A 16,224-nucleotide genomic window follows, 5' to 3' on the forward strand; every position below is an offset into this window, starting at 1 on the left:
TCTGCACTCACTACTCTGCACTCACTACTCTGCACTCACTACTCTGCACTCACTACTCTGCACTCACTACTTACTACTCTGCACTCACTACTCTGCACTCACTACTCACTACTCTGCACTCACTACTCACTACTCTGCACTCACTACTCTGCACTCACTACTCTGCACTCACTACTCTGCACTCACTACTCTGCACTCACTACTCTGCACTCACTACTCACTACTCTGCACTCACTACTCTGCACTCACTACTCACTACTCTGCACTCACTACTCTGCACTCACTACTCTGCACTCACTACTCACTACTCTGCACTCACTACTCTGCACTCACTACTCTGCACTCACTACTCTGCACTCACTACTCAGCACTCACTACTCTGCACTCACTACTCACTACTCTGCACTCACTACTCTGCACTCACTACTCTGCACTCACTACTCTGCACTCACTATTCACTACTCTGCAGTCACTACTCTGCAGTCACTACTCTGCAGTCACTACTCTGCACTTTGGACCTTAAAAGTCGTCCTTTTGGACCTTAAAAGTCATCTTTTTCCAAGGGCTGTGTAATATATGTCATATGTAGGTAGTGTTGTGGTCAAGCGCCAGGATACCCTTTGGGTGGCAGTTGCGCTCTATAAATATGCGTTACATTACATTACATTACATTTAATGGACAGTGGGTGAGAGTATTATGGAGTGGCGAGTGAATACAGTATGATACATGTGTGTACTGTGAAAAGGGAATTAATTAGTAAATAAAAGATTTCCAAATAGAGCCACATGCTTATGAGGGCAAGGGTAGGCGCATATAAATCTACTGCACCACATACTACAAAAATATGCCTACTGGGGAATATCGGAGAATACCGGAGAAACAGTCTAACATGAAGTTGGTGCCCATATGCATTGCCGTCTAAAGGTGGAGTGACTGTGCATTCTGTGACTCCAAAGACTGTCTTCAGAGAAAAGGGACTTAAAAACATCTGAGCCCAACACGAACAAGCAATAAATGCAACAGAAAATGCTTCTAGAGCAATTCCGGGAGGGAGAATATATTGTTGCATATATTCTCAAAACATACTGAAGATTATGTACAAGGCGATTGGTATGTTGAAGTAAGTCTAGCACAGGAGGATTATGCATAGAAATCTATGACGCTTGTGAACTCTTATGGAATTTTGTAAATCCTCGGTAATCAAACAACAAACAACTACATGTGTAAATCTATGATGCATAGATTATCATTTATTTTCCAAACTTTGTGTGATTGAGTCTACAGGAATGTGCCTATGATCACACAAAGAGGCTATGTGGGGAATTGGCATTAGGAACAATGTCTTCTGGTTTTGCAAGTGATGACTTAGAACAGATCTTTGAAGACGTTTCATGGTCCTACGCTGTTGAAATTTCTTGCACCTGTTTGACCATCCTCTCTCCTATCACTAGTTTGGTTTACATAGCTCATAATGTCAGAAATGTGGCTCCAAAGCCCATTTTTTAAATTTCGAATTTGACCTGGTTTGTGGTTGGGAGAAAACTGTTCTTCTTGTGTTTAGTCCTGTCCAGTCCTTTCACCAAACTTGGACACTAGTTAAAATTGTCGATATCTGCCTATGCTTAGTTGCTGTCTCCACTCTGAGTACTCATTCATCACCACCTTTCTTGTTGTACCATGCTTAATGGTGAATTTGTCTAACCCTGAAACCGGTCCAAGGATGCTTGTTTCCGTTCCAGGGAGGACATAGCCTGGCAGTTCGGTCTGGACTGTTCCCATAGGGCACAGGGGCAAAGACTGATTTGCATATGGCTGGGGCCAAACTGGTGTGGCGTAGTGGGCATAAGAACGATGGATTTAACCCAGATCTTTTGACTGGAGGAGAATATTTGCATTGTCAGCATTACGTCCATCATTTGTTTGCTGTATGAAATAGTGTTGCACATAGGTAGTTATACAGGATCTTTTGTCTGGACTCTTGAAGAGGGCATATTATACAGCTTTAATTTGAACTAAATGTATGTTATCATTCTTCAGGTACTTGTTAGTGAGGATTCGAATGGAGAAGGAATTGTGGCACATTTTCCTGCACACGAAAAACCAATTTGCTGCATGGCTTTTAACCCCAGTGGTAAGTGTCTTTGAGAGTTTGCTGTATGCATATTTTTGTGGATGTCTTGTCTTTTCAGGCAATTTCTTTACTCAAAAGACTATACAATGTATTGTTTTTAATCGGTATAATATTAAACACAATGTATGGAAGCTACAGCTCCAGTAGTTCTCATGCATAGTCTCTTGCTCAACTTGTGGTTCAAGTACTTCAATTTGAATTGAGTACGGATTGTTTCGTGATTATGTAGGCTCTGTGTGTAATTCAGATACCAAGATCTACTGCTTTGTAAGTTCTTTAAAGCACATGGCAATAATCCAATTTTTGTTGAATTTAGCAGATTATTGGTATCGATTAGGTATAAAAACAATTTTAACTTCTCTATTTAAAGTTTGACACAGTGGACAAGCAACCTGTAAAATTCACATTTGAGGACATGTATGTAAATAAAATTTAAACCGTTTTTAATGTTCGGCCATGATTGGCATATGCCACACAGTTAATAATGTAGTAAGTCGTGATTAAACCCCCTTTTTCTGTGTTAGTAATACTTGTAACGTATTTGTGTGTTGAAAACCTGCATGTAGTGCTTAAACACGTATTTTGCACTTATAGTCCTTGCTTACGAGAAGCAAGGATGGCAGTAACTGTGCCTCTTTTACTGGCAGCCCTGCTTCTCATAAGCAAGGACTATAAGTACAAAGTGTGTGTTTCATCACTTCCTTCAGGTTTTCTAAATACATAAATAAAAGGCATTGTCATTTACAATGCCAATAGCTCAAACTGCTGCAAATACGAGACCTATTGCATTGCAAATGCTTGTTAAATATGTGCCTGCTCTTGCATCTCGGTCTAAGTGTCAAACCCCAATAATATTTATTTTTTGACTCGCTATTTCATCACAATCTAAGTATTATTACTCATTATCTCCATACCGCACCATGCTTTAGATACACTGCTTAATTTGTGCTGGTTCTTGAGGGGTGGTGGGCATGTTCATTTTAAGAGATTAGGATTTAATTATCATGGCTAGAACAAGAGTAAGATAGACCATAGTAAGAGAGAGCAAAACACTGAGAAGGGAGAACGTGGGAGGAAGAGAAAAGAGGAAAACTGTGACAGAGAAAAAAGGGATGAAAAGGTGCAAGGGTGAGGCAAAGAGATAGAAAGTTAATGGTGTGGACGAAAGAAGCATGGGATGGAATCAAGACTATACAGGCAAAATTCGTATTTTAAATCCGGGCATTCCGCAAGACTGGTATACCCTCTACAAATACCTATCCATACATACACAGGACAGACCTATTAAAAAGAACACTCCAGAAAGACTACCCTCATAGGGGCAGAGCATAGGGCGGCATTCTACAAGAGATAATTATAGTTAGTGGGCTATAAAGAGACTTCCCAAAAAGAGAGAGGGCATAGAATAGGCATTTACCAAGAGATCACTGTAACTGCAGAGAAGATTTGGCGTAGCTGCATGAGTTGCTGACCTTGGAGCTGGGGAACCAGGTTCGAGTTTCGGCGTTGGCTCAACATCCTGTGATTCTGGACAAATCACTTAATCTCCCCGTGCCTAACAAAAATGAATGTGTCCTTGTGTAATGTAACTGGTGCTCATGTAAAGCACTCCAATACCCTCAGGTCTAGTTTGCGTTATATAAAACCACAACTTTTTTCAAAAATGTTTTTAAATACTAGACCACAATGTGGTGGACAGCACTGCAAAGAGAGCACCTAGAGGAGACATCACAAATAAGATGAAATACCATCACAAACAATTTGCTGTAAAGAGACTGGGCCAAGAGAATAAGACACCTACCAAGAGACCGTCGCAACGAGGATGCTCTAATGAGGATGATGTATTAGGGAAAGAGTGTAGTGTAGGGGTCTACAAAGAGGTCGTTTCAGAGAAAGCAATCTAAAGAGACCGTCCTTTGAGAGGCAGAGCATAGGATAAACCTCTTATACTTCTGCAAAGAGACTATCCTGCGATGGAGACCCCTGTGAACAGAGTGACCACTCCCAGCAGAAGAGAGCGCAGACGTATGAGCAAATAAGAGACCTCAGCAGAGACAATTCTAACAGGGAGAGAAGATAGGCCAGACCTCTATAAAGAAACTAATGCAAAAATACTGCTCCAAAGACTGCTTCCTAGCCGGGAGAAGCATGCAAAGAGACAGTCTTTAGGAGGACAGATCATAGGGTTGACCGCTATCAAGAAACCACCATCAAGAGACCAACCTCAGATGGCGATGTTGCAGGAGAGACATCGGCAAAGACAGTGGCACTGAGGCAAAGAGATTGTCCCAAGTGAGTAGACCTCTGTCAGGTGAGAACTGTGAGGTGTAGTGAGCCCAGGACAGGACTATGTAGAGTGACCATCACTAAGAGACCACAACAAGACAACTCTACAAGGAGACATCTGCATGGACACCCCTCTAAAGATACCAGTGTTAGGTGAAGAGAGCACAGGAGAGAGGGGGAAGAAAGAATGGAGCAGGGAGAGAGATGTAGGGGTGGAGATGGGGACAGGGAAGTGTCTGAGACAAGATAGGAGGAAACAATGGCAGAACGGATGGGGAGAAGGGAAAGTAAGGGAGAGAAAGAAGGAAAAGGAGGAAAAGAAGGAAAAGGAGAAAGCAGCGAAGGATTGTGAGGGAGTTGCATCAGCATACGAAACAAGAGGTGGTGATGGGAAAATGGAATGAGACTGGATGAGGGGCCGAAGAAGGAAGAGAAGACAAGGTGTGTAGATGTTAGAGAGACAGAAAAGAGACACCAATAAGAAGAAGGGGTGAGGCGAGGAGAAGGGAGGGATAGAAGCAGAAAGGAGAGCACCTGGGGAAGGGTAATTTATGTTGAAAGAAAATAAATGAGTGATGGAGAGGTGGAGAAGAGAGTCTGAGGGGCTTATATAAAGAAAGAGGAGAGGAGGGTGGGAAGGGAAACTCTGGTAAGTAACAGCCGACGGAGGAGAAAGAACCATCAGTGGTAGAGGAAGGAAGAGAGATGAAAGTGGCTGCAGAGGAAAGAGAGGGATGAAAGTGTGACAAGGTAGCCGGGGAGCAGTGCCACCAGGCTGAAGGGATATGGGGAGATGCGCTGAAGTGATGGAGGGCGCACAGACAGCTGTGAATGTCAAAGCCGCAGATACAGGCCTGGTATCTCCCCCGCCATCAGGCACCATCAAAGGCCCAGGTGTCCTTCTAGTCGAGCCGCCAGGCGGCCACGAGATGGAGCTTAGACACTCATGACTGGGCAGAGAGGGGGGGGGTGATGGGAAGTGACGGCCATGGAGAGACAGAGGCCGACAGAAGCAAAGATACCCAGGCAGGGCCCCACACTAAAAGAACTAAGAGACAGAGGCAGGCGGAGACAGGAAGGCTGTAACAGAGGAAGATAGAGTGATAAACACGCAGAAATGGAGGCAAAGATAGACAGAGTGGCAAGAGATGATTTGCAGAGAGATGGCGACAGACATAGGCAAAGAAAGAGCCTGACAAAGGCCGACCGTGATATGGCGAGTCAGACAAATGCGGATGACGGGGGTATGGATGGGAGGGAGGTAAAGTGAAAGCGCACCATGCAGATGCTGGTTTCACTCGGGGACAGGAGATGTGCACGCGTACGGAGTGCACATCTCCTGTCCGTACGTGTGCCATCTCCTGTTCCCCTTCGGCAGAGAAACCGACTATAGGTCTCGCCAAGGCGAGCAGCACATTCGCTGCGACGCTAGGTGAGACCTAAAAATGGCCCACAGAGGGCACTGAGAGAGAAAGGAAATAGCTTTGCTGGGTGGCTGTACAGCGATTCTCAGCTGTGTCCCCCTTCACCCCCTGCCCTGCAAAGCAATTACGCTGAGGGTGGGTTCGGGAGGGGTGATTATGTGCAAGAATCAGCCTCCCTGAGGACACGGTGTTGCTTACGCCTTTGAGCCATGTTCACCTCGGCCCCCCTGGGGCCCACGCAGCCCAGAAACAGTGTTTGTCTTAACAACTCGCCCACAGCCCTTCACATTCAGGGCATAGTGGACGAGGAAGAATGGGTCTCACTGTGGGGGCCAGGTGATGTTTGGAACTCGCACTGTCTTCGCCGAAGCCTCCCCCTGGCTACCATGGATGACCCAGCAGCTGTGTTTTTTGCTCCCCTGCTACCATGGATGACCCAGCAGCTGTGTTTTGTGCTCCCCTGCCAGGACATTGCCCTGAGGCCATGGAGGGCTGGGGAGGGCTGATTAATTTTCTAAAAGCAGGGGCCTCACTGCTGTTAATGCGCTCCTATGTTGGAGGGCAGGGGAGGGCTGGGTAGGTTAGTAATAGCTGGGCCACTAAACACTAAAAGAGGGGGGGCGGGGAGTGGTTAAGGAAGGAGTAGGTCCAGTACCAATCCTCCCAATGACGTATCTGTACTCACTGGTTGGTGACTGTTCCTGAAAAAGAGGGCTGTAACCAATTTGGTTACAAGAAATATAAGTGGATAGTCTCTAGGTGTGTCTGCTGATCTGATGAAGGTGGACAATTTCTCCTTTTGAAAGTACTGCCTTCACACACTCTTGCGAGTGTCATGCTTCATCATCGGGCGTTGCTCCTCGTGGGGGTGGAGCTGCAGTCCTCCACGGGCCCCGCAAGAGGGCTCTTTGTCGGAGATCTTTTAGGAGACGCCGCAGTTGTGCATGTGGGTGTGTGGGCCTAAAAAAGGTTTTGTGATGGTGTCTTAAAAATACCTTAAAATGTTCCCACATGTACTCATCCTGGCGTGTAGTGCAACACTGATCCTCCCACAATATTGTGAGGAAAGATAAACAAACATGAAAAAAGTGTGCACAGTTTTAATAAGGGAACCGGAATCCATGGTGGCACATTGGGATGCAAACAATTGCCTGTGTAGTACGTAAAGTTTTGGTGACTACAGATATACATGAGGTCCAAGTTTATCTGTTCTAAATTGAAGGGTCAGGTTATTTGTGTTGTGTATTATTGAGTGGGTGCTTGACTTCACCCGTACAGAACCCCTCAAGCTCCATGTTGAATAGAACAGATCACTTCATTGCCCAGGTCCTTAAATAAAAAATCGGACCTTGTGTACTGTAATTGGTGCTCATGAATAGAGCTCAAATAGCCTTTGCCTTAGGCTGAATTCACACTATATAAAACTGTCAAATGGAAAAACTACTATAAAAAACAACCATTTCTTCATGCTTTATGATTCAGCAAAGGGACCATGATAATTAAAGAGGATACTATAAAAACGTGTCCGTATTTTTTAACACCGTTTTTCTGATGCTAAATTTTAATTTTAATTTAATTTTCCCTTAGTGCCTCTCTGTCTGGTTTTCTTATGTAGTGGAGAATGTGCTCTGACACTTAAGTCATTTTGTACCTCTGCCCCCCGAATGTGGCCCCGCCCCGCGAATGTGGGCCACGTCCTGCGAATGTGGGACACTTTTTTCATCAGTGCCCAGGTCAAATTGTGAACCCAATCCGACCCTGGTACATGGTGATTGTTAAACATTATTTTGAGCAGTTTATGTCCTAATTTACTATATTACTAGGTTTTTGTATTTGCACTAATATGAAAACAATGACATTTCAGCCTGTTTCTTTGCTTTTTTGTTTTAGTCACACTTTGTTTTGTTTCCTGTGCTAATATATTACTTCTAAAACAAATCGAATCTTTTGAAAGCCTAATGGGTATTGTGCATTCTTTCTGACACAAGATAGCTCTACCCTTATTCCATTTTAATTTGCACTGCAGCAGATCTTAAAAGCATGTTAAAAGTCTCTAATTCATCGTCTAGTAAATCACATTATCTTAGTTTTGCATCGGGTTTAGAAGCAATTTAAATATGCCTTTGCCAATTGTAAGTTCCCTGCACACTTGATTATAAGGCTAACGCATTGCTTTTGCAGTGGGAACTCAGACACAGCATCTCCTGTGTTTCGTGATCTTGAACATTCCTTGGGCAGGTAGTATCTCTTTCTTGTCCAATTGCTCCCATCTTCGGATTCTGCAAAGTAGGTTTAAATAAAGGAACCATATTGGTTCATTTACTTCCCACCATCAGAAAAACAAGTTAGTGAGATGTGGTGATCCATGTTGCTGTCTGTGGTGAGATAGAGTGTACTCGGCTTTTCATCTTCACGATCATAATCATAATGACATTTATTTTTGGTTTTGCCTGTTAAATTGACAATAGAGTACATAAATTCAGTTATCAATAGATACAGTGCAAACAATCCTGACTATTACCTGATACTTCATTTAAAACGTTCTTAAATGACTTCGCTATATATGTAAACCTGTTATGTAGAATCTTTAAAGTATATATAAGAGCCAGGATAACTTCATATTGTGTGCTAATATTAAAAGAACACTAAAATATCTTTACGATTCCCGCTAAAGTCAATTTAAGTGCAATACAATATTAAAGAAAAAAATATATATAAAGTACCAGATTTCAAGTGTGTTTCCAGAATGCCCCAGGAAAACACATGGAACTGGGTGTCAACAAAGATACAGGCTAGTTGTGATACGTATTTGTAGAATAAGACTAAATGTCTTCTTGCTGAGTTTAACATAAAGTCCTAACCAAAGTTTCTACCGACACTGCAGGATGTGCTGAGCAGGAAAGCAGAAATTAAAAACTGATTCTACAAACCAAATCCTTGGATGGAATGCTTGATTTAATTTAAGCCACTGGATATTACTCAGGCCGCATCGTTATTTTGCACACCACTTCGTGTAGGTTTAGACCCAGCCATATGCAAATCAATCTTGTCCCTGCTCCATTGGTCCAACAGTCAACCCGAACTGCCAGGCCAAACTGATGTGGCATGGTGTACAATTAACATTGGACTGTGTTGCTGATATTACTTCAAGCATCCCATCCATCTCTTTATTCTATACTTCATTGTGACACCCTATGGTACGCCCAGACATTAGTCCTGTGCACTCTGTGCCACTCTAACCAAGCCATACCCCACTGATGAGCCCTAATAAGAATGAAGCTGGCCTTAGATTGCTTGTAGGACTGGCCTGGCAGTTCGGTCTAGTCCGTTGTCACTGAAGCAGGGTCAAAACTGATTTGCATGTGGCTGGGTCCAAACTGTGACATGGGGTGCAAAATAACGATGGACTGGGATGCAGTCTGTTCATTACTAGTGGCTTAAATGAATTCACCCATTCCATTCATTACATTTTCGTGTGCTTCATTGATATTGACAGTAGTCACATTTTATAACTGATGTTCAAATGTCGCCTACAAGTAACCTGAAGAGAGACCATCTTTGGAGCTATCCAATTTGAAACGTATGGAATTCACATTTCCCTGCCCATCACTCCTATTTGTTTGAATTTCATTGCACTTTGTTGCCGCAGGTATCGTTTAATGTTGCATTGGAGCTGTTTCTTGCACAGCTCAGATATTATTTAAGGAGCATTTATAACTTGTCTAGGTTGGGTTAGTCTTGTGGGAATCCTTCTTCTTCTTCTTCTTTTTCTTCTTTTTTCTTCTTCTCCTTTCTCTTTCCTGTCCTTTATTCCCTTTCATCTTTTCTATTGCTCTCTCTCTCCTTTCCTCTCTTCTTTTATTCTAATTCCTCCCCTGTCCCCATCTCCAATTTGATAGTGATACGTTTGTTTATTGCTTTGATAGTGGCCTTTACCTTATCGGACTCTATATCTATAACAGGCTAATTTTACTTTTATATACAGTTACTTTGTTTACTTCTCAATTTTAGCCCCTATTTGTATATTTCTCTTGATTCCATTGTTTCACTTGTATTGTATTTTGTTCCAGCTATTCTTATCATTATTTATATCAATAACATTTTTCTTGAAATCAAAAAAAAGGAGCATTTATAACCAAGTTGCAGGTTTATTTTTCAAAGAATTATGCATGTTCCTAGCAAACGTCAGGAGCATTGGTACATAGGTTATTGTGTACAGGAACATTGGAAAGGTGTTCAAATAAACACTGAGAAGCTTGGAACGGTTGACCAATATATGTTGTTACACAAGGGCCCCTTGATCCCTGCTGTGACTCAGTTACTTTGTAACTAGGGCAGTGTTTCTGAATACTGCTTTCGCCACCAGTGCAGCCTCATTTCAGCAATTCGCTGGTACATGCCTGTTATGGACTTCAGTTTAAGTCGTTTTTAATCTACAACAGTTTTATATGCTGTGCCTGGAGGAATGGGATGTCATACAAACTCATGCAGTTCGCATTTAACCGAGTTGAATAACACCAGTCGGTCTTATGTTGTGTGTGCTAAGGTTGGTATGCCAATTCAGAAGTAGTAGGGATCTTATAATACCTGATACTTGTGTTCGCAATATTCTCTCTGTAAAAATATCGTTTGTGTTTAGCCCAATTAGCTTGCACTCAGCCATCGTTTGTATTCCCTTGTGTGTTGCACAAATGATAATGCAGTTTATTTTCAAGCCTTCTTTTTAGGTAGGGAAGCGCTCAGAATTCGCCCTTGCTGTGTCTACAACGCAGTGCGATTTGGGGGCAGAGGTCAAAGGTTAAGTGTATTTGACCCTCCTCATCTGCTTCTGTGTAGGAAGCAGGGGCTAAGAACTGTGGGTCAGGAGCGGCCCCTCTGGGAACCATAACTGGCGCCATTTTAAAGAGCTGACCTGTGCTTTGCTGCTGCTAAGTGCGCCTTCATTGCCCCTTTAAATATGGTGTATTCGGACCCATCCCCGGACTCTGATGCTATCATATCATATGCACTAGGAGAGTTCCCAAAAACTGCTATGTACGACCAGGGATAGACACAAAGTGTGAAATCTAGCAGCATGAAGAAGTAAATACCGCGGCTCACATCTGCCGTGTAACGGGCAAGTAATGTCTGCATCATGCGGACGTCCGCAATAAAGATTTACTATTGGTGCCTCGGTCTGCTCTTAAGGGATCCCCATGAATTCAGCCGCCGTCCGACATAAAGTAACACTTTTTGGAACTAGTTCTCGGCCTTTCATCTACAGATTTGACGCTGGTGATTTATTGATCTGTGATGCACGAAGAACCACTTTTGCGGGACGAATAAACTAGGCTGATAAGGAAGGCTTGCTGCACACCCGTGCTTGCCCGGCAAGCATTACACAGAGCGATCTGCTCCTCTGTGATTCACCTCTGCACCCCGGATCAAAAGAAACGAAACACATCCTCCCTTACTTGCTCTTTTTAGGTTTCCGTGAAAGCTGATAACTAACCACTTTCGAGGAAAGTTTATTTAAAGAGGAGGCTTGTGAGTTCACCCTTCGCTGCCTTGCACTGATGAAGGATTTACTCTCTTAATCACACAACAGTTCAGATCCTTTGAAGGAATAAATAATAGCCTCTCCCACGTTTGTCCTTTTATCCTTCAGCCAATTAAACAAACAGAAAGTGAACAAACAAATTAAAGAAATCTTTTGAAAACAGGAAGTGTACCATATCATTTAGGCTCCATGGCAGTGACTGCTGGGCAGTATCTTGGTGTGGCATGCAGTCAGTGATTGATATCTGGGCTAGCAAAACGATTCCTTCCAAGTTTTGAACGGAATGTGCATCCTAAACAAGCTAAAGAAAGCTTCCGCGGGTTGTTCTATATACTGGGGCGTTTCCGAGGAAGTTATTGGCAACAGTGTTTGGATTTTGGGGGAATACAGTGCAGCAGTAAGTCCCTTGGACGAGATGTGCCCCTCTTGTTGTGAGATGGAGCCTGGCGAGAATGAGACTGTTGTATGTGTATGCCACGTTGAAGCTAATGTGTGTCCATAATGACCGATGCTTGCAAGCGCCATAAATATGACCGGGGCAGCCCTTTCTGAAAAGTGTGACATTAACCTGTGAAGATGCTGCGCCTGAAATGAAGGAGCGCCTTGTAAAGGTGTTGATTTTCTGTTTTGTGGATCAAATAAACAACCGGACCCAGTCCAGTCTGGTGTCTTAAACTCAGGCTGTGGAGAAAGCTTGTGAAGTGGCTTCCTCATCTTAAAGACTGGCACCGTAAACTTTTAACAAGGTATAAACCTAAATACAGCTGAACCTAATCCTGCTCACGAGAAAAAATAATTCTACATAGGTCCCTTTGAAGCAGTTATTTAGACCCACTTTTATGAAATTCGGTTAACAGAGATGTCGCCCAGAATATATGTGATGTGGTTTACATACCACGAATGAAGCTTGCTTTGTGTCGACACCACCAGTGCCCTGAAGTAACCTAAAGTTACAGTACTATATATTTCGACATAAATGAAGACTCGCTTTCTAAATGCCTGACCTGTGTGGATATTTATCATTGCCTGAATATTGAACTGCTTGCTGGGTGAATCCCAAGTATGGAACCAAGCCTGAAGAGGAAATGATCCTTCTGCTATGACCATCTGCCTTTCCAGGCTACCTGTGTGTAGCAACACATACAGTGAAAGGAGATCTTGAAAATGCCATTCGCACCAGCCTGCAAGCCTCCAGCAACCATCTCACCAGCAATGGAAGATAAATGGCAAGTGATGGCACAATGCTATCATTGAGGGGACATTCAACTGTGACAAAGACCTGTATTCAGGGCCTGACTGGCCATACATGGGCATCGGCGTTTCTCCGGTAGGCTGCTGGCCAGGGGGGGGCGATTTTCACTTAAGGGGCGCTTTTACTGTAGGCTTGAACAGGACACAGTAATTCTAGCAGTGCAGTTCAATGAAACTACAAGCCTCAGTTCAGCCGAACTGAGCTCTCTGAGACTGACTATGCAGTGAGGGGCTGTCCGACAAAATTTGCCAGGGCGGCTTTTGGCTCTCAGTCCGGCCCTGCCTGTATTCCGTTGCACCTGTGAAAAGCATTTATTCGCTGAGTGTGCTTTAGATTGCCCCTGGTTATTTCTTTCTCACAGCAATAAGATATAACTATGTATTCAGCCTCAATGAAAAGCTCTTCCCTGGAAGCCACTGCAAACTTGTGGACAATTTGAAATCGTTTTTTGGTAAGATAAGTCAGGGCCAGACAGTGGCCGTGTTTAGCCCCTACCAGGGAGTTATCAATACCTTGATGCAGGTCAGTTAGCTGAAATGAAAGTTAATCATAAGAGAGGTGGTAACTTGAACCAAGATTCTTTTGTTATTGTGCAGTGTACTGCGATTCATTTGGAAACAATGGTTTTCAAATAAGCGGATCACCCTGCATGCTGATGCTATTGTTCACACATGTTTCTTATATTTCAGAATGTTGCCCCCTGTCTTTCTCTCTAGCATGTCCCATTGGGACATGGCTACATTATCCTCATCTGGACTAAGCTGATTTGAAATGTGGCAGTGTATTTACCCATGAAAATGAACACTGTTCCAGATAGGGACTACATTACATTAATAGCAGCCTAATTTTGCTACGAGGATGCAGCTAGAAACACTATATCCCCAAATTCCATTACTAGCAACCAAATTCCTCTTAGGTTGAGAGTGGCGGTAGCGAAGGTAGACTGAGCCTTGACCAGCACATGGATGCACTGACTGTAGTTAGTGATGCTACACAGGATTATTCTCTCCCAGCTAACTTAACACTTCTCATCTGCAGGGGAATTATTTTTAGGGATACATGAATTTGGAATGTTTGTGTTGCATTCTGTTAAGTGAGAAATTGAACTGAAATAAATTGCTGTAACTTCTCTCTTCTGTCACTGTTATAGGCTGGAAAGATATTTCAGGCACTGCAACGATAAATGTGTTTTAAGTCTGACTTTTGACAGCATACCTATCAAAATGAGCTATTGTTAATAGTGTAGGGTGGGCTTTAGGTTCAGCCCTTTCAACTATTGGCTTTCCTTGACCAGTATCTTTTAAACATTGGCTGGAGACTTTGTCAAATATTTCTCAGGTCTGCCCAGTGGAGTATTTATCTCTCATGTAATGCTACTGGCTCTTTGAGTGTATCCTTAGCTACGACAGTGCTTGTAGTTAATTGAATGAGAATGATCGTAGCTCTCTGTCCGGTCCTCCTGGCTCCCTCTCAAGTGTCTTGGTCTAACACTGCGTGGGTTAGGAAACGAATCCTATCTCTACCTTTTGACTTTGCCCGTGCTTGTTTTTTTATGTTACACAGTTTTGTAAAGTTCTGTGTCCTCCAATTCCTATTGGTGCCGTTGGGAGTCTTGGAAGTACTGAGTGATGTGAATGGTTTGTGAAAGGCCTTTTGGAGGACAAAAAGGACAATCCAGCCTTCCACGTGCCATGTGTACGTGGGTTTTCCCTATGTCAGCAGTACTGGGGGGGGGGGGGGCAGGGAGGGAGGTGGGGGTAATAAAGGAAGTTGATCCTCCAACCAACTTATTATGGAATTGACTCCCACTACACAGCGCAGCCACTATTAATATATAAAAATCAAGTGTGGTGCAATGCGTAGCATTGGTGGATGCGCATAGTTTCAGACATCAGCTTCGGTAGGCCTTCTGCAGGGTTTGGTTCAAACTTCATATTTGGGTTAAGAAATATTTTTCCTTCTTTGAGATCAAAATTGCTTTAGCTTCCACAGGGTGTTGCTCTGCCATTCATGGGATCTCCACTTAGAAACAGCACAAATTGTCCCAATTATAAGGAACTTGAACTTCGACAGAGCTTAAGTAGTCTTGAACTGCCTAACTATGTTTTGCTTACGAAACGTATTTGAAATCCGAAATGAAAGCCTTGTTTGCTTTTGAAATCTGGAATGAGAGCCTTTTTAAAAATTATTTTTAGTTCCTTGAAACGAGTTGTGATGTGCGGAGTCCGCTTCTTACATGGTGTCCCGTTTCCAGGGTAATTTTAACCACCTGGTGCTAATAGGTGTAATTTCCTCAACATGAAGCGCAAAAATCATCGCTCGGCCCTGCTGCAGCGCCGCTCGCCAGGGGATCAATAGCGGCCATGTTTCCTCTCAGGAGGAAACTGCACGGTGCAGACGCACTTTGTTCTGGGCCTTTTAGATGACGGCTCAGCTAGCGATCTGTCCCCACCTCACCGGCTTTTTTTTTGTTTTGGCGATTTCATACGACCCAGGAGGGGGCGGTGGAGAGAGGCGGTGGAGTATGTTTTCAATTCAAAAATCGTTAGAAGAAAAGACGTTTAATATGTTGTTCTCGTCTTGCTCGCGATGTTCTCTTCCTCAAACCACTGCCCAGATCGGCTTCCACGTGCACGCCTAGTTACAAAACCTGCGCCGCTAATGTGTGACAAAAATGAATAGCAGCGAAGACGTCTGGAATGACGCGCTTTGGTTTGAATCTTTTTGTGAAAGGATAGAATGCGATTTGGTCTGTCTGTTTTCAGAAACGTTTACAAGTGAAATGGCATCTGAGCACTGCACTCCAGTCCAGTTTTCTGTCTACGAACCGTTGTAAGTTAACACTCAGGTCAAACGGGTCTGACTGAAGTGAACCAGAACAGCATCTCCCAAATACACCGGATGCAAATAGAAAACGAAGGACGGGTACCCCATGGAGTCATGTAGTGAACTTTTTTTGTCTAAAGAAAATTAAGCCAATATAACGTGGGCTCCTTTGAATTCTTCTCTTTGTCTGTCCTGCGTGAAAAATATAACACAATAGTGAGTTTTGTGACACCTGGGTCGTTAGCCACCAGCACATTGCATTCTGGAACCAGTAAACAGATTCATACAGCAGGATAAACTACTCATCCCAGAATCAGAATGAGCATGCTGCTTTAAAAGGTCAGGATTGCTTAATTGTGTAAGACAGACAGAATGCCAAGGGGTGACCTTGGAATAAGCAAAACGCTCTATTCAAAATAGTTAAGTCAGATATTGGTGCAACCTTTGTGTGCTGATACTACGAAGGCCAAGTGGCACTTATTTGTTCATGGATGAAAAATTAGGAAGTGGAGATTAATTTGGTGGCATTTAGACGCCATGTTTGGTTCTTTTTGGAGCTGTTCTAAAAATGTTGCCTGGGCTATGCCGTGAACCCTGATCCATCATAGTTATGATATAAATGGATTTGTGGTTTAGTAATAGACTATTCTAGGGATTGCCGCATAGCACCCTCAAGGACCCTGGGTTATGTTGATGCTACTGGCGGAAGTTAAAGCCAACAGAAGATGAAAAACTGCCTTCTCATCAGACTTATCATGGAGCATG

The 16,224-nt window shown here is 43.3% G+C and overlaps 1 protein-coding gene across 2 annotated transcripts in view; it reads left to right on the plus strand.

Annotated features, from left to right (window-relative positions):
- The window catches only part of BCAS3 (BCAS3 microtubule associated cell migration factor), a 3,998,327-nt gene that overhangs the window by 1,413,418 nt on the left and 2,568,685 nt on the right, over positions 1-16,224 (plus strand). For both annotated transcript variants that reach the window (XM_086954924.1, XM_086954923.1), the window contains exon 13: positions 2,039-2,132. In XM_086954924.1, the coding sequence (XP_086811050.1) occupies positions 2,039-2,132 (94 nt within the window). The remainder of the gene's footprint in view (positions 1-2,038; positions 2,133-16,224) is intronic.

The sequence above is a fragment of the Lissotriton vulgaris genome, chromosome 2_1, assembly GCF_964263255.1.
Source record: "Lissotriton vulgaris chromosome 2_1, aLisVul1.2, whole genome shotgun sequence".
Lineage (NCBI taxonomy): Eukaryota > Metazoa > Chordata > Amphibia > Caudata > Salamandridae > Lissotriton > Lissotriton vulgaris.